The 21882-nt window shown below is 40.6% G+C and overlaps 1 protein-coding gene and 1 pseudogene across 1 annotated transcript in view; one reads left to right on the top strand and one right to left on the bottom strand.

Moving 5' to 3' along the window:
- Positions 1–13590: 13590 nt before the first annotated feature.
- The window catches only part of LOC110543640 (OX-2 membrane glycoprotein-like), a 33437-nt gene continuing 25145 nt past the window's right edge, over positions 13591–21882 (top strand). The window contains exon 1 of the mRNA XM_060370987.1: positions 13591–13709. Within this exon, the coding sequence (XP_060226970.1) occupies positions 13646–13709 (64 nt within the window). The 5' untranslated portion in view covers positions 13591–13645. The remainder of the gene's footprint in view (positions 13710–21882) is intronic.
- On the bottom strand, positions 15314–15804 carry LOC110544835 (large ribosomal subunit protein eL21-like; annotated as a pseudogene).

The following is a 21882-nucleotide window of genomic DNA, read 5'->3' as shown; positions in this document are numbered from 1 at the left end:
TCATATCGGATCTATATCTAAGAATTGCATGAAAGAAAAAAAGAAACCTAAAGAATTTCTGAGAAAGGACTCATCTACAGTCAGGAAGCAGATAGAGGTAAATGTTGCTGCTCACCTCTCTTTCTCCATTTATTCAATTTGGGGTCTAGTCCATGGAATGGTTCTTCCTCTATTCAAGGTGAGTCTTTCTCTCTCAAGGAACCCAATGTGAAACCAGTTCTAAACTATCAGAGAAGCATAATTGTGTTTCTCAGAATCTTCAACTGTAAGCAGGCTGAACTATTCTGTTACATATGCAAAACTCAGGAGCAGAACAATCAATTCTTATTTTACACAATCAGCAAACTCATCTTGTGATTATTTTTCCAATTTCAGAATGTATAATTATGACAGATTTACTTAAATTTTGACAGAACTCACATTAGACCTTGTGACATGGAGTAAGGATTGGAAAAGCTATATTGAAACCTATAGAGTTGCCTCTGCCAAGGAAAATAGGGAATCAAAAACACTAATCACATCCCTAGAGAAATTGCAAAAATTAGTACCAGGATTAAGAAAGATTCAGAGGTGGTGGTTCCCACCTCAACTCCCTTTACTCTCCCATCTGGCCAGTGCAGAAAAGAGATTGATCATGAAGAATGGCAGTTGACCATCAAAAACCTCAATCAGGTATTGACTCAGATTCCAGATGCTATATGAGCTGTGTTGTCTTTACTTGATCAGATTAACATATCACCCAGTATATGGTATCCTCCAAAGCTTTGCTAAAAGACAAGAAAATCACACATTTCTCCTTTAATTATCTCAAATCCTCACTCATGGTCTATAAACATTAGGGATGCCTCTCCTTTCTGTGATACTTCCAACTGAAATGAAATGGAAAACAAGAATCCCAGGTGATAGAGACTAACCAGTGATGAAAAGTATCCTTTCACAGTCCTGAGTGCTACCATGCCCTTGTGCAGCTACCAAAAAGGAACACTTTTCCAACCATTGAGAGCACAAACTGGTGCGTGTTAGTCATGTCTGGGAACAGACACTGAGAGGATCACTCTCAACTCATCCAACTGTCTGAACTGATAACGGGACATTTAGACTTTCATGTTCATTTTACCCAGACCATGCTGATAGCATCAAGACCTTTCTTTTGTCTCAAGTGGAGTACAGCAGGCCATGAGTCTAATAAAAGTTTAAAATACTGAACAATAGCCACATCCAGGTACTTATCTTTTCCTAGTATAAGACAATTTCACATCAGAGGTCTAAAGCTTCAGAAGCCAGGTTGACAACCAGTGTGAGTGTATTTGTGAATCTGTGAGTGGGTGTGTCTGTACCTGTGTGTGTGGTGTGATACTTTTCTAGTTGTAAAATATTTTGAGAGTGAAATTAAAGTAATATATGCTTATCGTTAACATTGAAATAAATATGTAAACGAAATAGATACAAAGCCATTCTCATGAGTCTCATCGATTGTGGCTTCTGCACTTTCTTTAAACTGATGAGCTCATTTTTTCCCATAAGGAGCAGCATGCTCATTTCTCCCTGTTCCTGTACCATCAGCCTCAATTAGGACTCTACACAATGTTTACAGTGACTGGATCATATCAGTACAATATCCATGATGAGGTTGCCTGGACACAGAGGCTTGGCCAGATGCTCTTTGAGTAAAGCCTGCTTTCTCCAATGCCATTGTGTTGTTTTCAAATCTATTTCATTTCCTAGCCTGGGTAACTCCTCTCTCTGGGTTTATTATTTTATGAAATCCCCTGGGGAGCTATAAGGATGTTGAGTAGTGCACCCAGAGATCTCATAAATGTCCTAGGTGATTTTCATAACCAGCTTTTTAACAATCACTGCAACTGTCCCCATTCAAGGGAAACAATTGCTCACTTTTCAGTCTCAAAGCCAAGTTCTGATTTTAATTAGGTTTTGTGACAAAGATGCCTATACTCATAAATACATGTGTAGACAGTAGATTTTGTTATTTGTAGCAGTTAGGGTAATTAGCCTGTGGAACCAAGGTGGCACCTAGGTAAAATTATGTTTCAAAGAACTCTCTAGAACCTCTGGGATTTGGGTCATCTTGGAATTGTCTAGGGCAATGGTTCTTAAGTTTCCTAATGTTGCAATCCCTAAACAGAGCTTCATGTTGTGGTGACCCGAACCATAAATTGTTTTGTTGTTGTTGCTACTTCATAACTCTATTTTCCTACTGTTGTGACTTGTAATGTCCATTTCTGAAATGCCGATATCTTAGGTGATCCCTGTGTAAGGCTCTCTGACTCCCAAAAGGACATGGGAAGGAAAAGCATGTCCTCATCCTGGAGCCTTACTGGAACTTCTCCAGCTCAGAATGAAGAGTCTCAGAACAATTTACAACATTTGAGATGAAAAGTACTAGCCTCAAGGTATAATTTCTCTCAAGTTTTATGTTGAAATAGCAATGAACCAGGCTTAGGGCCTGAACATGTATAAGTTTAAATAGGTCCCCATCCTTTTCCTTTCTTCTTTCTTTCTTTCTTTTGCTTTTTCCTGGACAGTCTCTTAAAATAGCAGACAAGGCCAACTTTTAAATTTTATTCCTACTAAGATGTGTCTGAACATGGAAGTATGAAAAGTTGCCCTGCTGGGAATAGAGTAGGTCATTGATAAAAGTAGATTTGGTGGTTTTGAGTAGGTATGGCTTCCATAGATTCACGTATTTTGAATATTTGGCCCATAGGGAGTGGCACTATTAGGAGGTGTAGCTTTCTTCGAGAATGTGTGGCTTTGGTGGAGGAAGAGTGTCACTGAGGAAGCAGGCTTTGAAAACTTGTATATATGCTCAAGCGATGTACAATGACACAGTCTCCTCCCTGCTGCCTGTGGATCAAGATGTAGAACTCTCAGCTGTTTCTCCAGCACCATGTTGACATGCATACTGCAATGCTTCCCAATATGATGACAATGGACTAACCATTTGAAATTGTAAGTGAACCAAAATTAAATGTTTTTGTTTATAAGAGTTGCCTGGGTCATGGTGTCTTTTCACAGCAATGAAACCTTAACAAAATAGTAGTTAAGAAACTTCTCCCTTAGATTCTGCCTCAACAGAAACAAATTGAAAAAAAAAAAACAACTGTGGCTCACATATTAGTCATATAGTATAGGATAAATGCACTAAAATCTGTAGTCCTAAAGAAGCTAAGCAACAAAGAGGACCCTGAAGAAGAGACCCTCATTCAAAAGGGCAAATGGAATAGACATCAGAAGTAGGAGAAGAGAAGGAACAGGACAAAAGCCTATCACCGAGGACTGCTGAATGACTCTACCCACCAGGGTATTGAAGGAGATACTGAGGCACATAGCCAAACTTTGGGCAGAGTGTCAGCAACCTTATGGAAGAATAGGGAGGTAGAAAGACTTGGAGGGAACAGGAGCTCCACAGGAAGAACAACAAAACCAAAAAATTTGGGCACAGGGGTCTTATGTGAGACTGATGCTCCAACCAAGGACCGTGCATGGAGATAACCTAGAACCCCTGCACAGATGTAGCCCACGACAGCTCAGTATGCAAGAGGGTTCCCTAATAAGGGGAACAGGGACTGTCTATGATATGAACTCAGTGGCTGGCTCTTTGATCACCTCCCCGTAAGGGATGCAGCCTTGCAAGACCACTGAGGAAGATGATGCAGCCAGCCTGATGAGACCTGATAGGATAGAGTCAGATAAAAGGGGAGGAGGTCCTCCACTTTCAGAGGACTATGGAAAGGGCATAGGGGGAGGAAAGGGATGGTGTGTGGCACCAGAAAGAGACAAGGAAGGGGACTGGAGCAGGGATACAATGTGAATAAATTATAATGAATAAAGAAAGAAATAGGTCATGAGTCTTTGCTTTGAAAACACTGCTAGTTAGAGTCTTTCAGATGCGCTCAGTAGACTCCTGTCATACATGCAATGCCCATCCCATCTGTCTTTCTAAACGAGGATTGATCATCTTACCAAAGCAAAGACTCATGACCAAACCTTTGGCAGAGTACAGGGAATCATAAGAAAGAAGGGGAGTTAGTCTGATGGGGAAAGGATAGGAGCTCCACAAGGTCCAAATATATCTTGGCACAGGGTCTTTTCTGAGACTGACATTCAACCAAGGACCATGTATGGATATAACCTAGAACCTCCACTCAGATGTAGCCTGTGGTAGCTCAGTAACCAATTGGTTTCCCAAAGTGAGGGGAACAAGGACTATTTCTAACAGGAACTCAATGACTGGCTCTTTGGTCTCCCCACCCCCGAAGGAAGGAGCAGTCCTGTTAGGCCACAGAGGAGGGCTTTGCAGCCAGTCCTGAAGATACCTGATAAAACAGGATCAGATGAATGGGGAGGAGGTCCCCCCTATCAGTGGACTTGGAAAGGGGCACGGTGGAGATGAGGGAGGGAGGAAGGGACTGGGAGGGAATGAGGGATCATGACACGGCTGGGATACAGAGTTAATAAAATGTAACTGATAAAAAAATAATAATAAAATAAAAAAATAAAAATAAAAATAAAAAAAGAAAGAAATAGGAAAATAAGACAATTAAAAAAAAGTCTGTGGGTCACAGCTGTATGAATAAATATTTGTCTTTTTATGACTGTAGATATTGATCTTACCTTTATTCTCTTACACTCTTTGTAGTAATAATATCTAATCCATTTCCCACCATATGGTGAAGCAGATATGCACTTCAACTAAAAGCCATCTGTACTCAGATAAGAAAGTGGGAGGTTATGAGGATGGCCATAGCTGAGACTCCTAGCAGCAGTGGTTAAGGAACCTGAAGTTACCATCTCCTGTGGCCAGGTGGGACTTCTAATGGAGTGAGGTAGACACCAACCCACCCATGAAACCTTCAACCCGAAAGTTGTCTTGCTTAGAAGAAGTGTAGGGATAAAGATAGAACCGGTATTGAGAAATTGGCAAATCAATGACTAGCCCAACTTGAGACCATACCACGGAGAGAGCCAAGCCCTGTCACTGTTAATTTTAATTATACACTGCTATGCTTACAAACAGGAGTATAGCAGAACTGTCTTCTGAGCGGCTTCATCCTGCATCTAATGGAAACAGATGCAGAGACCCACAGCCAAGCAATAGGCTGAGAGCAAGGAGTCTATTTTTTTTTTAGTTACATTTTATTAACTCTGTATCCCAGCTGTATCCTGCTCCCTCATCCCTCCCTCATCCCTCCCTCCCAATCCCTCTCTCCCTCCCTCATCGCCTTCCTTCCCCTTTCCAAGTCCACTGCTTGGGGAGGACCTCCTCCCCTTTCATCTGACCCTGTTTTATCAGGTATCTTCAGGACTGGCTGCAAACTCCTGCTCTGTGGCCTAGCAGGACTGCTCCTCCTTTGGGGGGGGGGGGGCGGGGTCAAAGAGCCTGCCATTGAGTTTCTGTCGGAAATAGTCCCTGTTCCCCTTACTATGGGAAACAAATTGGTTACTGAGCTACCAGCAGGGAGTCTTATGGAAAAGTGGGAGGAGGGCAAAGGAAACCCAGGGATCAAGAACACCACAAAAGACCTACAGAGTGAAGTAACCTTGGCCCATGAGGGCTCACAGAGACTCAACCAACAACCAAAGAGCACGCACTGGCTGGACCTAGACCCCTAGCACCTATGTAACAGATGTGCAGTCTGGACAACTTGTAGATACCCTAACAAGGAGAGTAGGGACTGTCTCTGACTCTGTTTCCCCTAGTTGGGCCGCCTAGTCAGGCCTCAGTGGAAGAGGATATGTTTAGTTGGTAGTTGAACTATTGGGAGAATGGGAGTTGAGGGCCTCCCATTCTCTGAGAAAAAAGGATGTGGGGAGTGGGGAAAAGAGACCTGAGGGTGGGACAGGGAGGAGAAGATTCTCCTGATTCTCCATCACAGACAGAACTGTGTGCCCCCAAGGCATCAAAGACTGGGTTTCCCTGTCCGAAGAAAACCTCACAGGGAGGGAAATGGCTTAGAGCACTCAGCCACCCCCTTCCCCCAGCACACACAGGAAAGTTCTCGGGGGGAAGAAGTCTCAGGTTCATGCCCAGGCACTATCTTGGAGCCACCATCCTCCAGTGCCTGCATGCTCTACATGCCACCCCAAACGCCACAGAGTAGGCCTTCCTGTTGGGAGAAAAACTTCATGGTGGGGGAAACATCTGGCCCTACCCCTCAGGACACCTAGCTCCTGAAAAGTTTCTGTTATCCACAGGCTCCAGACTCTAGCCTCCAGCTACACACATGAGAGCAGAGCTCACCTGCCAGACTACAGCTTGGGTACTGGGGCACAGAACCCCAACCTCAGACCTACAGAAGCCTGGGTTCCCCGAGATCAACCCCCAGATACAGCTCCAAGGGACAGCCAGTTATCCCTAACAAAACTGACCAAACCACGGGACACCCAAGTGATAGCAGCAGATCACCAAATTTACAGCAAGAAACCCAGAAGCAGGGCAGCTGTCTCCAGGACTTCCCCAGGTGAGAGGAGAGCCCTCTTGACTAACAAGGACCACAGTTACCACTCAGGTCTGTATTCCTGAGGTGAGCTGTGGCAATTCCTGAAAAACACCAGCCATTCAGTGACGATACCCAAAAAGCTGAGGAGGCCTCCTTCCGGAAAAATCTTCTTCCTGCCAAGGGGATTCTCCCAACCACAGGATTCCAGGAACCAGCAGAAACTAACACCCAACACCTAAGATAGCCAGTGTAAAAGGCTCAACCAACAAAAGACAGAGCAAAATGGCATCTCCAGAACTCAGTTATCCAGAAGCAAGCAGCCCTGGACACCCCAGCATAATTAAAATTCAAGAAGATGACCTAACATCTATGCTATTATAAAGAGGTTAATAGAGGAAACAAATAAAATGTGTAAAGAACTAGAGGAAGATTAAGTCAAATGGATTATGATCATCCATAAGCAAATACAGGAAGTTGTAGCCAAACAGTTTGTGACCTTTAGAGAGGAAATACTTAAATCTCTGAAAGAAATAAAAGAAACAGAGGATTGTTCAAACAAACAGATGAAGGAATTGAAGGATAAACAGGAAAATACAGTCAGGTGATGGAAATCAACAAAATGACTCAAGATCTGAAGATAGAATTGAAAAAAATTAAAGAAAACACAAATGGAGGAAACTGTGGAGAGAAAGAACTTAGGGAAGAAAACAGTGATTACAGAGATAAGCATAACCAATAGACTACAAGAGATGCAAGAAAGAATCTCAGGTGTGGAAGATACAATGGAAGAAATCGATGTATCTAGCAAAGGAAATCTTAAAATCTAAAAAAATTCCTGACACAAATCATCCAAGAAATCCAAGACAACATGAAAAGACAAAACCTAAAAATAATAGGAATACAGGAAAAAGAAGATTCCCTCCTCCAAGGCCCAAAAAATATTTTCAACAAAATCATTGAAGAAAATTTCCCCAACTTAAAGGAGAGGCCTACAGAACACCCAATAAATTAGACCAGAAAAGAAAATCCTCCCACCACATAATAATCAAAACAGTAAGTATACAGAACAAAGAAAAAATACTAAAAGCTGCAAGGAAAAAAGGCCAACTAGCATATAATGGCAAACCCATCAGAATCACACCTGACTTTTCAACAGAGACCATGAAAGCCAGAAGGGCCTGGACGGATATCATGCAGACCCTAAGAGAACACAGATGTCAGTCCAGGCTACTATACTCAGAAAAACTCTCAGTCTTCATAGATGGAGAAAACAAGATATTCAATGACAAAAACAAATTTCAACAATACCTAAACACAAATCCAAAATTACAGAAGACACTAAAAGGGAAAATACAACCCAAGAAAATTAACTGCTTTCAAGAAAACACGGGAAATAATTAACCTCACTACAGTAAAACAAAAAGTAACCAAGTACACAAACACTACCACAGCCAACATCAAAATCAAAGGATCTAACAGCCACTGGTCATTAATCTCTATCAACATCAATGGACTCAATTCTCCAATAAAAAGACACAAACTAACAGAATGGATGCATAAACAAGACCCAAAAATCTGTTGCATATAAGAGACACACCTAAGTCACAAAGATAGACATTACCTGAGGGTAAAGGGCTGGAAGACAGTTTTCCAAGCAAATGGACCCAAGAAGCAAGCCAGAGTAGCCATTCCAATATCTGATAAAATAGATTTTCAATCAAAATTAATGAAAAGAGATGAGAAAGGAAACTTCATACTCATCAAGGGAAAAGGGTATATTCCACCAGGAAGATACCACAATCCTGAACATCTATGCCCCAAATACAAGGGCACCCACATTTGTAAAAGAAACTTTAATAAAACTGAAACCACACATAAACCCCCACACATTAATACTGGGAGACTTCAACACCCCACTCTCAACAAAGGACAGGTCAACAAAACAGAAATTAAACAAAGAAACAATGTCTCTCACAGAGGTCATGAATCAAATGGACCTAACAGACATCTACAGAATCTTACACCCAAACACAAAAGAATTTACCTTCTTCTCAGCACCTCATGGAACCATCTCCAAAATAGACCATATGATTGGTCACAAAGCAAGCCTCAACAGATACAAGAATTGAAATAATCCCTTGTATCCTATCTGATCACCAAGGACTAAAGCTGGACCTCAACAACAGCAGAAATAGCAAAAAGCCTACATACACATGGAAACTGAACAACTTGATACTAAATGACAGCTGGGTCAGGGAAGAAATAAAGAAAGAAATTAAAGTCTTCCTAGAATTCAATGAAAATGAATACACAACATATCCAAACTCATGGGACACAATGAAAGCAGTGTTAAGAGGAAGGTTCATAGCACTAAGTGCCTTCAAGAAGAAATTTGAGACAGCGCATTCAAGCAACTTAATGGCTTACCTGAAAGCCTCCCCCACACACACACACAAAAAAAAATAAGCAGACACACCAAAAAGAAGTAGACTGCTGGAAATAATCAAACTCAGGGCTGAAATCAATTAGAAACAAATAAAACTATTCAAAGAATCAATGAAACCAAGAGCTGGTTCTTTGAGAAAATCAACAAGATAGTCAAACCCTTAGCCAAACTAACTAAAAGGCAGAGAGACACTATCCAAATTAACAAAATCAGAAATGAAAAGGGGACATAACAATAGACTCTGAGGAAATCCAAACAATCATTAGGACTTACTTCAAAAGTCTATATGTCACAAAATTTGAAAATCTAAATGAAATGGACAATTTTCTTGATCAATTCCACTTACCAAAGCTGAATCAAGAACAGGTAAATCAATTAAATAGTCCTATATCACCCCCAAGGAAATAGAAGTGGTCATCAAAAGTCTCCCATCCATAAAAAAGCCCAGGACCAGATGGTTTCAGTGCAGAATTCTACCAGACCTTCAAAGAAGAACTAACTCCAGTTCTCTTCAAACTATTCCACAAAATAGAAACAGAAGGAACATTACCAAACTCATTCTATGAAGCCACAGTCACCTTGGTACCTAAACCTCACAAAGACCCAACAAAGAAAGAGAATTTCAGGCCAATCTCCCTTATGAACATTGATGCAAAAATACTCAACAAAATACTTGCAAACCGAATACAAGAACACATTAAAGATGTCATCCACTATGACCAAGTAGTCTTCATCCCAGGTATGCAGGGGTGGTTCAATATACAGAAATACATCAAGGTGATCCACCATATTAACAAACTGAAAGAAAGAAAAAGCACATGATCATCTTCTTAGATGATGAAAAAGCACTTGACAAAATCCAACATCCATTCATGTTCAAAGTATTGGAGAGATCAGGGATACAAGGCACATATTTAAACATAGTAAAGGCGATATACAGCAAGCCTATAGCCAACATCAAACTCAATGGAGAGAAACTTAAAGCAATCCCACTGAAATCACGGACAAGGCAAGGATGCACACTCTCTCCATATTTCTTTAACATAGTTCTGGAAGTCCTTGCTAGAGCAATAAGACAATTGAAGGGGATACAAATCAAGGGGATATAAATCAAAGGGATACAAATCAGAAAGGAAGAAGTCAAAGTATCACTATTTGCAGATGATATGATAGTATACATGAGTGACCCCAAAAATTCTACCCAGGAACTCCTACAGCTAATAAATACCTTCAGCAAAGTAGCTGGATGAAAAATTAACTCAAAAAAAAATCAGTAGCCCTCCTTTATACAAAAGACAAAAGGGCTGAGTAAGAAATTAGGGAAACAACACCCTTCACAATAGCCACAAACGACTTACAGTACTTTAGTGTGACCCTAACCAAGCAAGTCAAAGCCTTGTATGAAAAAAATTTCAAGTCTCTGAAGAAAGAATTAGAAGAAGATATCAGAAGATGTAAAGATATCACATGCTCATGGCTTGGCAGGATTAACATAGTAAAAATGGTCATCTTACCAAAAGCAATCTACAGATTCAATGCAATTCCCAACAAATTACCAACACAATTCTTTACAGACCTTGAAAGAAAAATTTTCAACTTCATATGGAATAACAAGAAACCCAGAATTGCTAAAACAATCCTCCATAATAAAAGATTGTCCTGACCTGCAGAACTTCAGTGTGGAACCTGGAGGGAGTGTGGGAATAGGATGGAATAGGAGACACGAAGAATGGAGACAAGACTGAATTCTGATCAAGTCTTGGTTTATTGTATTTTAGGTTACAGCTTATAAAGAGTAAGAATGGGCAACTCAAGGGGAAGAACTAGTTTCAGTGAAAATCACAAAGCAGGATACTTTCAAGGAAATTCTAAAAAGTAGGAGGACAGTTCTCAGGTAAGCTGGAGGCAAGTTCTCATATGCATACCTTGCCAAATCTAAACAGTTAAACAAACCTCTATCAAGCTCAAAGCAGCACCTGCAGTCCAGGGATGGAAACTCACTGTACCATGCAAGGCACAATATGCATTATAGATTCCAAGAAGACAGGAGTCAAACAACCATTCTATGGCTTCACACAAAAACTCTTCTGGTGCTATCTCCACTGATCTCAAGCAGTACTATAGAGCAACAGTAATAAAAACTGCATGGTACTGGCATAGAAACAGAATGGTGGATCAATGGAACCAAACAGAAGACCCAGAAATAAACCCACACATTTATGGACATCTGATTTTTGACAAAGATGCCAAAACCATACAATGGAAAAAAGATAGCATCTTCAACAAATGGTGCTGGTCTATCTGGTTGTCTACATGCAGAAAAATGAAAATAGATCGATCCGTACTTATTACCCTGCACAAAACTAAACTCCAAGTGGATCAAAGACCTTAACATAAAACCAGAGACACTAAATCTGTTAAAAGAAAAACTGGGAAAGAGCCTGGAACTCATTGGCACAGGAGAGAACTTCTTGAACAGAACACTGACAGCACAGGCTCTAAGAGCAACAATCAATAAATGGGACCTCATGAAACTGAAAAGCTTCTCTAAAGCAAAGGACACTGTCATCAAAACTAAATGACTGCCTACAGACTGGGAAAGGATCTTCACCAACCCTATATCAGGCAGAGGGCTAATATCCAGAATATATAAAGAACTCAAGAAGTTAAACAGCAACCAATTAAGTAATCCAATTAAAAAATGGGTTACAGAAATAAACAGAATTCTCAATAGAGGAATACTGAATGGCAGAGAAACACTTAAAGAAATATTCGACATCCTTATTCATCAGGGAAATGCAAATCAAAACGACCCTGAGATTTCACCTTACACCCATCAGAATGGCTAAGATGAATAACTCAAGTGACAACACATGCTGGAGAGGATGTGGAGAAAGAGGAACCCTCCTCCACTTCTGGTGGGAATGTAAACTTATACAACCACTTTGGAAATCAATCATGTGCTTTTTCAGACAATTTGGAATAGCGCTTCCTTAAGATCCAGCTATACCACTGCTAGGCATATATCCAAAAGATGTTTAAGTATACAACAAGGACATCTGCACAACCATGTTTGTAGCAGCTTTATTTGTCATAGCCAGAAGCTGGAAACAGCCCAGATGCCCCTCAGTTGAGGAATGGATATAGAAATTGTGGTACATTTACACAATGGAATATTCCTCAGCGATTAAAAAAAAAAAAAAAGGAAATCATGAAATTTTCAGGTAAATGATGGGAACTGGAAAAGATCATCCTGAGTGAGGTATCCCAGAAGCAGAAACACACACAGGGTATATACTCACTCATAAGTGTATACTAGACATAATATAAGATAAACAAACTAAAATCTGTACACCTAAAAAGCTAATCAGGATGGAGGACTCTGGCTAAGATGCTCAATCCCCATTCAGAAAGGCAAAGAGGATGGACATCAGAGGAGGCAGAAAACAGGGAACAGGACAGGAGCCTACCACAAATGGCCTCTGAAAGGCTGTACCCTGCAGAGTATTGAGGCAGATGTTAAGACTCACAGGCAATCTTTGGGCAGAGTACAGGGAACCTTATGAAAGAAGTGGAGACAGTAAGTCCTGGAGAGGACATGAGCTCCACAAGGACAGTGACAGATCCTAAAAGTCTGGGCACAGGGGTCTTTTCTGAAACTGATACTCCAGCCAAGGACCACTCATAGAGATGGCCTGGAACCCCTGCACAGAGGCAGCCTATGGCAGTTCAGTATCCAAGTGACCTCCATAGTAATGAGAACAGGGACTCTCTCTGGCCTGCTCTTTGATCACCTTCCCCTGAAGGGGGAGCAAACTTACCAGGCCACAGAAGAAGACAATGCAGCCACTCCTGATGAGACCTGATAGATTAGGGTCAGAGGGAAGGGGAGGAGGACCTGCCTTTTCAGTGGACTGGGAGAGGGACATGGGTGGGGAAGAGGGAGGGTGAGATTGGGAGGGGAGGAGGGAGGTACAGAGAGGATACAAAGTGAATAAACTGAAATTAATAAAAATAAAAATAATTAAAAAATAAAAAATGAATCCACTTCATTCCTGTGAATGAATGAAGTGGCTCCTCATTTCACCTAGACTTGTATCATTCTCCTTCTGTAGATATACTCTTCATTTTTGTCCAATTTGTAAATCTACACACTAACTACTGCTCTTTTATGTCTTGTTCAATCTCTGCCCCTAATACAAAGAAACTGGGAATTGTATCATAGAAGAATCTCAGCGTCTCCTCCAGAAGATAAGAAAAAACAAACAAACAAACAAAAAAAACCTAGAGGATAAGAGCAAGAAAATACCAAAAAAAAGTTGCAAAGGAGTTTAATTTATAATAATTTTTACCAAATTTTCTAAGAATCTCACATATGAACACTATATGCATAATTTTCCTTCCCTTTCCTCACTCCACTCCCTCCTCTCTTCTTCATCCCACCCTTCCTCTCAAACTCATCCACTGTGTCTTCTGAGTATCTGAAACTCCAACTCACAGAGATATGACTATTTTTGCCTCCTGAATACGGAGTTTAAAGTTGTGCAGCATCCCGCCTTGGCAGATCTCAAGACTTCCAGCCTTGGGTTTGGCACCGCCCACAATAGACTGAGCCCTGTTAATGAACAACCTTTTGACGGGAAGCTTTGGAAGAGGAGCTGTGCATTGCAGTCTCCTTTTACAGCTCAGCTATGATAAGATATTTTGACTTTAGCGACAACTTTAACCAACAGATTCAATGGACTTTTTATTCTTTTGTCTTCTCCGTCTTTTAATGCTTACTCTCTGTGCCCAAGAATCAGGTAAGGCTATTTTTCTTTTATAGATGTTTAGCTGGAAGTGCGTGGCAAATAAATACTAGGTCACAGGACGTTTCCTTTTATCCCAGTAGGTAAAGAAGAAAATAGGCTAGGGTCTGTGTGTTAATCATACTCCTTTATAATCACACAGGAGCAAATCATTACATGTGAAACAATGACTGTAGAAAATGGAAGATGAGTGAGGATGGCAGCAGGCTTACAGCTTCTCAGGCTTACAACTTGCTCAAATTAGACAGTTGTCTCTTTATCTGCTTTATGCAACTACAATGGAAGGAGGCCAGCAAAATATCTCTTCACAACATCTTTTTTTTTTAATTACACCCTGTGTTCACAGTCAACAGCATGCAGACCTTTTAATGTTAAGAATGACTTGTTTTGAGCCTCTTCTTGGTAATTAAAAGCTTTTTTATGATATGAGCAAACCTACAAATAATTTGCCTTATAGATTTCTCTGTCATAACAAACTGACCTAATGTAAGAATTCAACAACTATTGTCGTATTTTCTGTTCATTGTGAATGACTGAGTTAACAATATTTATTCCATCACTTTTCTTCGGGGTAAGGCAATCACTGGCGTTCTTTAAGAAATCAGGTGAGGAGTCTTGAAGTTGGTTCAGTAGGTAAGAGTTAGGGGCACATGATACTCAGCTGAAGGACACAAGTTCTGTTCCAAGAATAGAAGGAGGTTCAAAGCACCTGTCAATCCAGCTCCAGGGGATCCAAAAACTTCTTCTATCCTCTTGGGGTGCATGCATTCAAGGACACATACCACATGCCACAAGAATAATTTAAAAAATAATATACTGTTCTGACATACAAATCAGGAGCAGAAACAACAACCAAAGGAAAATAAACAGAAAAGAGGCCCTGAGGTTTAAAAATAAAGATTTTGCTTAGCATGAGTGAGGTTCTGGGTTCAATCCCTAGCACCAATAAATAATAAAGTAGTCAATAAAATGCATACTGGGGAAGACTTCTGTCATGAAATAGCTCACAACTCTAAAGCAGAAGAGAACCTGGGACCAAACAATGATGAGGGACAAAGCAATACAGAAACTGCTGTGGATTCAATGATGGACAGCTCCGTTGTTGCTTTTTTGTTGTAGCTAGTTTGGTTTTTCATGTGTTGAATTCTCCCCTGAAGGCAAGGACCAAACTACCTAAATTGTTTGAGGTGGCTTATAACTGTCAGATGGCCTCTTGTTCTCATTTTATTCTACACTGTGAAGCAGGTAATGTTAAGCCTGTTATGGAGACGAAAACGCTGAGGTGCAGGAAAGTAATACAATGCTAGAAGACCACAGTCATACAGATGAGACCAGGTAAAGCTGAGCACAGAACTGACTGGTAAACACAGGGTTTCTCAAAACAATAAACTTGCCTCATGAATTTGAGACATTGGTGATGCTTTTTTTTTTTTTTTTTTTTTTTTTCACATTTAGATTCTTTATTTGCACTCCAGGTGCTGAACTGGGCGCAGGGCCCACGGGAGGCTCTTTACACAGGGCGTGGGGTCCCCTGGGAAACACGCGTGTCATGAGCTCGTAAGGGAGGGTGACAGGGTCCCCTGGCGCGCCCACGCGTGTCAGGCCATGAACTCGTAGGGGATGGGCTCCAGCAGCTCGGGCTCCTTCCCGTTGGTCCTCACGAAGTGCGAAGTGCGCGTCGCATGGCGGCGCCGGCTGGCGCTTGAGCTGCACCCAGGTCCCCAGCTCGCGGGCCTCGCGCTTGCGCCGCTCGTTGTCCTTGACACGGCGCAGGAAGCTGTCGCGGATCTTCGAGTGTTTCATTTTCTCGATGCGCACGTTGATGCGCTTGGCCAGGATGCGGCCCTTGACCTGCTTGTTGACGATGATGCCCACGGCGTGCTGCGTCACGTTGTACACGCGGCCCGTCTTCCCGTGGTAGCACTTGTGCGGCATGCCCTTCTGCACCGTGCCCATGCCCTTGATGGCCACGATATCGCCCTTCTTGTAGATGCGCATGTAAGTGGCCAGGGGCACCACGCCGTGCTTGCGGAAGGGCCACGAGAACATGTAGCGGGTCCCGCGCCTCTTGCCCTTGGTGTTGGTCATGGTCACGCCAAGTCACGGACCGTCACGCCTGCAAGATGGCGGCCGCGAGGAGGAAAAAAAGCTGGTGATGCTTTTTTAACAGCCTAGACTCACTGTGTTTACTAAGAAAATACTTGATACAAAGTTGCGTGTGATTTGATCATGAAGAAGGAATGAGTGGATTACATATGACATTATATGAATAGAGTTGATCAAGCTGTGTGGTTGGGTTTTTTAAGCAGACAGTAGGGAAATGGATAATAATCCACAGCAGCAGTATTTAGACCTCTCTCTCTCTCTCTCTCTCTCTCTCTCTCTCTCTCTCTCTCTCAGTACAGTATGAAGTAAATTCATTAAATAAATTTGGATTACATCTCATGTGAGGTGACAATAAAATAACAAGGAAGTAGATAAACAAAGTTTGAAGAATGAGTATTTCAAAGGTTTAAATATAAATTTAAAACACATGAGACGGAGACAGGCTGAGGCTGGTGTTGGAGCTGGTGATGGCCAAGTACAAGGTCAACTTTCCTCCCAATATTCACTTTCTTTTGTATAATTCTTCTACATTCATCATAACTGGTTCATAAAATATGGTGAACAGTTGACTTGAATCGTGTCTCTGCCTTGATCTTTTGCAGTTTTTGCTCTGGGGAGACTGTTCTCCATTTGGTGAAGATACAATCTATTGCACCCATCCAGCAAAAGACAGCAAGATTTCTTTCCTTTTATTCTCCATAGCCTGTCTTACTACACTATGGGTTTGTTTGTTTGTTTAATTTTTTAATTTTTATTATTAGTTGCATTTTATTAAATCTGTATCCCAGCTTGTATCCCGCTCTCTCATTCCTTCCCAATCCCACCCTCTCTCCCTCATCTCCTCCCTGCCCCTTTCCAAGTCCACTGATTGGGGAGGACCTCCTCCCCTTTCATCTGACCCTGTTTATCAGGTATCTTCAGGACTGGCTGCAAAGTCCTCCTCTGTGGCCTTGTTTAATCTGTTGTTGATTTGAAGAATAGACGACCGGTATCATTTTCGTTTGTTTCTTGTTTCTCTTATTCATTAATAAGTTGAATCACATTTCTAGAGAAAATGTAGCTCATTAAATCTCAATGCATAATGAATTTCTTTGTGTAATACTATAATTTACTTATATAATCTATTATTTTTAATATAATATTTTATTAATTATTCGAGAATTTCATATAATGAATTTTGATCATACTTAACACTCACTCCTACTCCTGTCAGATCCACCCTCACCTCCCCATAATAAATTCATATGCTTTTAAAAAAAGAACCTACTGCATCCTAATTGTCCTGCCCCTTTACCCATGAGTGTGGGTCCATCCACTACAGTGTGTCATGAAGTATATACTAGATTTGCAATCCGGTTTTGATCATGACAATAAAGTTCCAGGAGCATCATGTTTCATGTTTTTGCAGAACACACGCATGCCCTTCTTTAGATTCATGTTACGAGTAGTCTTACTGCTTGTAGAGATGCTTGTGGTCAGTGATAAAATAGCCACAGGGGTTTCCACTGAGTACCCACAGAACTAACACTCCCTTCAGCAGAGCGTGTGAGCTGTGTTATCTATGCACATTCTCAATCAAACTTTATATTGTTTGCTTTCATTTAGACATTTGGTGTATGTAGCCCTCATTTCCTTGATAATCAAGTTGAACAAATAAAATGGTAATCATTAGATAGAGAGACAGAGGCTTTTTGAATATCTCACTGTAATATGGAAATATATATCTCCTAACACTGGCTCTCATTTAGCGTCTTCACAGTGGATAAAGGATGAGAATTATGAGATGGTTGTCCTGGGAGGATATATATATATATGTCCCGATTTGATTGACTGATGAGAACAGAGTCCCATTTATCTATATTAAAGGGATTTAAAACTAGACAGTTGTGTTCACTGAAAACATAATGAGAAACTAAAAAGAAATCCCAGAAATGGTATTGTTTATGTATAGTTCAGCTGTGACATAGTGAGTTTCTGGCCACACACCTACAGGCCATGTTTTTTCTGCTTTTTTAAAGTAGGAGGAAGTCTTCTGTGTAGGGTGGGGTTGTAGATATTTTGAAATGTAAAAACCACAGTTCATGGGTTAACAGCTTTGGATTGGGGTCCGTTCTGGGCAAATAAAGAATGCAATGAAAAATGAAAAGGAAAGTGACTTCTCATCCATGCTGGGACAAATATGAAAATGGTTTCAATAGTAGAGACACATTTGTGTATTTTTTTGAAATATATATAAAGAGTAATCCGATTGAAAGTATATACTAGTATTTTGTTGGGATCAAGTTTTGTATTTTTTCATTCATGGTTGTATAGTCACTGTTGTCTAGATAAACAGAACCTGTAGGATGAATATTGTATATTATAATTTGTGCCTAGTTGAGATTCCAACCAACCATCACACTCTTTTAAGAAAATATTTGGGGACACATTTCATAATGATTTCCAACTCTAGGTCATTTTTTTGGCATGTAGGGGACCACTTTATATTCTGACTCACAGAAATATTTTTTCTTTTTTTTTCTTTATTAATTACACTTTATTCACTTTGTATCTCCCCTGTGGTTTCCTCCCTCCTCCCATCCCTCCCTTCTTCCACCCTCTGCATGCATGCCCCTCCCCAAGTCCACTGATAGGGGAGGTCTTCTTTTCCTTCCTTCTGATCCTAGTCAATTAGGTCTCATCAGGAGTGGCTGCATTGTCTTCTTCTGTGGTTCTTTGAGAAAATCAACAAGATGGACAAACCCTTAGCCAAACTAACTAAAAGGCAGAGAGACAATATCCAAATTAACAAAATCAGAAACAAAAGGGGGGGAAATAACCACAGACAATGCAGCCACACAAAGTTTTTCTGAGGCTATTTTGGTGCTGTGGAAAGGAATGAATAGAGAAATGAGAGTCTAGGGAACTAAAAGAGTAATGCAGAGAAGGAGATGTTGTTGTCTATTTGGATGTGTGAGAAGCATTCGCAGCCTTATATAGTCTGATGGCCCCAAACAACGTAGCTCAGTGAAGAAAATTATCTCCATAAATTAACAGTGTAAATCCATTTTAGCAAATAGTCAAAGAAATCATGAAAAAAATTAAAACCGATTAACTACTATAAATTTTTAATAAAATAGAAGTTAAGATTGTGTCGTCAAAATGGAAGTTATGAGGATTGACTGCATATCTTATGTTAGAAATAGAATCAGATTAAATGAAATAACGTTTATATGCTTACACTTACAGAATGATTGCTGTTATTGACATATATTCGTTGTGTGGGTTTCATAACGACAATTATCTTTTCAGTGAACCAAGTAGCTTAAACATATTCATCACCCATAACTTCCCCTTTCCCTGTCTTCCCTTGTTCTCCTTTGTCTTTTCACTATTCCCCTTGCTTTCCTGCTTTCATGTCATGTACAGAAATACATACATGTAGAATACATACACACACACACAAAGAAAAAAACAAGGGTTTACAAAGAATAGAAAACTTGACATTTGCCTTTCTGAAGATGGATTGTTTTACTTATATGTGGGTGGATGGTTGGCTTAATCTTGAGCAAAGTCACTTGTTCACTAATTAATTAATTTATTTACACCCTTATTGAAATTTCCCTTCCCTTCTTCTTCCCAGTCCTCTTCTCTCATCTCACCTTTCCTATACCCCCATCCCTTTCTCCTCAGAGAAGGAGAGACTCCACATGGATATCAACCCACCTTGGCATATCAAATTGAGGTAGGACTGAGTGCATCTTCTTCTGTTGAGGCTAGACAAGGCTCTGGTGCATTTACACAATGGAATATTACTCATTTATTAAAAATAAGAAAATCATGAAATTGGCAGGCAAATGGATGGAATTAGAAAAGATCATACTGAGTGAAGTAACCCAGATCCAGAAAGACACACGTAATATGAGTTCACTTATAAGCAGATTAATAGCCATATAATACAGAATAAACGTACTAAAATTCACAGAGCCAAAAGAGATAAGTAACAAGGAAGCCCCCAAGAAGGATGTTTAAATATCACTCAGCAAGGGAAAACTGACAGTGGAAGCAGTTGAAGAGAGGGAACAAGGTAAGAGAGGGAGCTCAGAGAGAAATGGTGGTGGAGATTAGACCTGGGGAGAACAGGGGCAGGAGGACAGCAGATCTACAGAAAGTAGAGAGACCATGGGTAGGGGCATCTCTGTGACAAACTGGAGACCTACAACAGAGTAGGCTCCTGGAAGGATATAGGGATGACTCTAGCTGAAACTCCTAGTAGCAGGAGTCATGGAGACTAAAGAGGACACCCTCTAACTAGATAGGACTCCTAGTGGAGGTAGGGAAACACCAAACCACCCACAAAAACTTTGACCCAAAATTTACACTGCCTACAAGATGCTCAGGATAAAGATAGACCAGAAAGTGAAGGAATGTTCAACCAATGTCTGGCCCAAGGGAAAAAGCCAACCCCTGACACTATTAATGATACTCTGCCCTGCTTGCAGACAGGAGCTGTCCTCTGAGAGTCTCCACCCAGCAGCAGGTTGAAACAAATGCTAAGACTTGGAGCTGAACATTGGGCAAAGTGTAGGAAGTCTTGTACAAAAGTTGGGGAAATGATAATAGGACCTGAAGGTGACAGGAGCTCCAGAAGAAGACCAACAGAGCCAACAAACCAAAGGGTTTGTGGTGATGTAAGCACCAACCAAAGACCAAGCATGGTATAGAACTAGGCTCCCTACACAGATGTAGCTGATGGGCAGCTCAGATTTCATGTGGGTTTCCTAGTAAGAGGAACAGGGACTGCCTGTGGACATGGACTCTGTTGCCTGTTTTTCGATCACATTTCCCTGGTGGGGCTGCCTCTCCAAGCCACAGGGAAAGAGGATGCCCTCAGTCCTAATGTGACTTGATGTGTTGGGGTGGGCTGGTGGTGGGGGCTCCCCTTTCTGCGGAGTAGAGAAGGGGAATAGGAGAAAGACAGAAAGAGGGTGGGACAGGGAGGAGAGGAGTAAAGGGGCTATGTGAAGTGAATAAGTAATAAATAAATAATTTAAAAATAAAGCTTTTTTAATGGTTCTTTTAAAATTTTGTACAAAGGGTTTTGATCGTATTCACCCATTCCTAAACTCTTTCCAGATCCACCCTCCTCTTCCCTATTTACCCAGTTCTTAGCTCTGTCTTGTGGTTTGTTTGGTTCATTAGTTGATTTGGATGCTGGAGGTTTTGGTGTGTTTGGTTTGGTTTGGTTTGATTGTATTTGTTGTTTGTGTATTGTTTATTGGTTGGATGGTTGGTTTGACTATGGAGGAAGGTAATGTGAATATGTTTTTGAAATGTAGACTGACTACTGGTTCCAGTGAAGAAAAGGCAAGGCCAGTTGCATTTTTCAGAGAATAGCATTATTTTCTAGTTCAAGGTCATATTTCAAGTTCCCCATACTTTATTTGGGTGGTTGCGTTTACTTTTGTTTAGATAAGAAAGTAATAGAGGAAGAATAGTGAGAACATGGGAAGTGAAAGGACCTTTGAGTTAAAACACAATTTACAATATTTGATATTAAGGTAAAAAAAACAAACAAAAAAGGTTACTAGCATAAAGATATGATTCCTTTCATATACATATATTTTATATTAAAGTAGTAATAAACCAGGCCTAAGGCCTGAACATATATGACTGTGAGTAGAATCTTATCCTTTTTTTTCTATACACTTTCTAAAAATCCCAGAAAAGACTACTAAACTAAAAATCTTTTCTACCAGGATGTGTCTACAAATAATTTGCCTTATGATTTCTTTATCTTTAAAAACTGACCTAATTTAAGAATTAGAAAATGTTTTATTATTTTCTGAATGATTGAATTAACAGCATTTAATCCCTTAGTTTTCCACAGGTTAATGAATTGACTAGTGTTCTTTAAGAATTTGGGGAAGGAGTTTTGAGAGGCTCAAGAGTTAGGAGCACATAGTACTCAATAGGAGGACTCAAGCTGTGTCCTGAGAACTTGTCAGGAGGTTGGCAAGCACGTGTAAATGTAACTCCAGGGGATACACAAACATCTTGAATCTTCTGAGAGCACATGTGC

This window comes from Meriones unguiculatus, chromosome 17 (genome assembly GCF_030254825.1).
Source record: "Meriones unguiculatus strain TT.TT164.6M chromosome 17, Bangor_MerUng_6.1, whole genome shotgun sequence".
NCBI lineage: Eukaryota > Metazoa > Chordata > Mammalia > Rodentia > Muridae > Meriones > Meriones unguiculatus.
The sequence above is the reverse complement of the archived record's forward strand: the minus strand, read 5'-3'. Positions and strand labels throughout refer to the sequence as shown.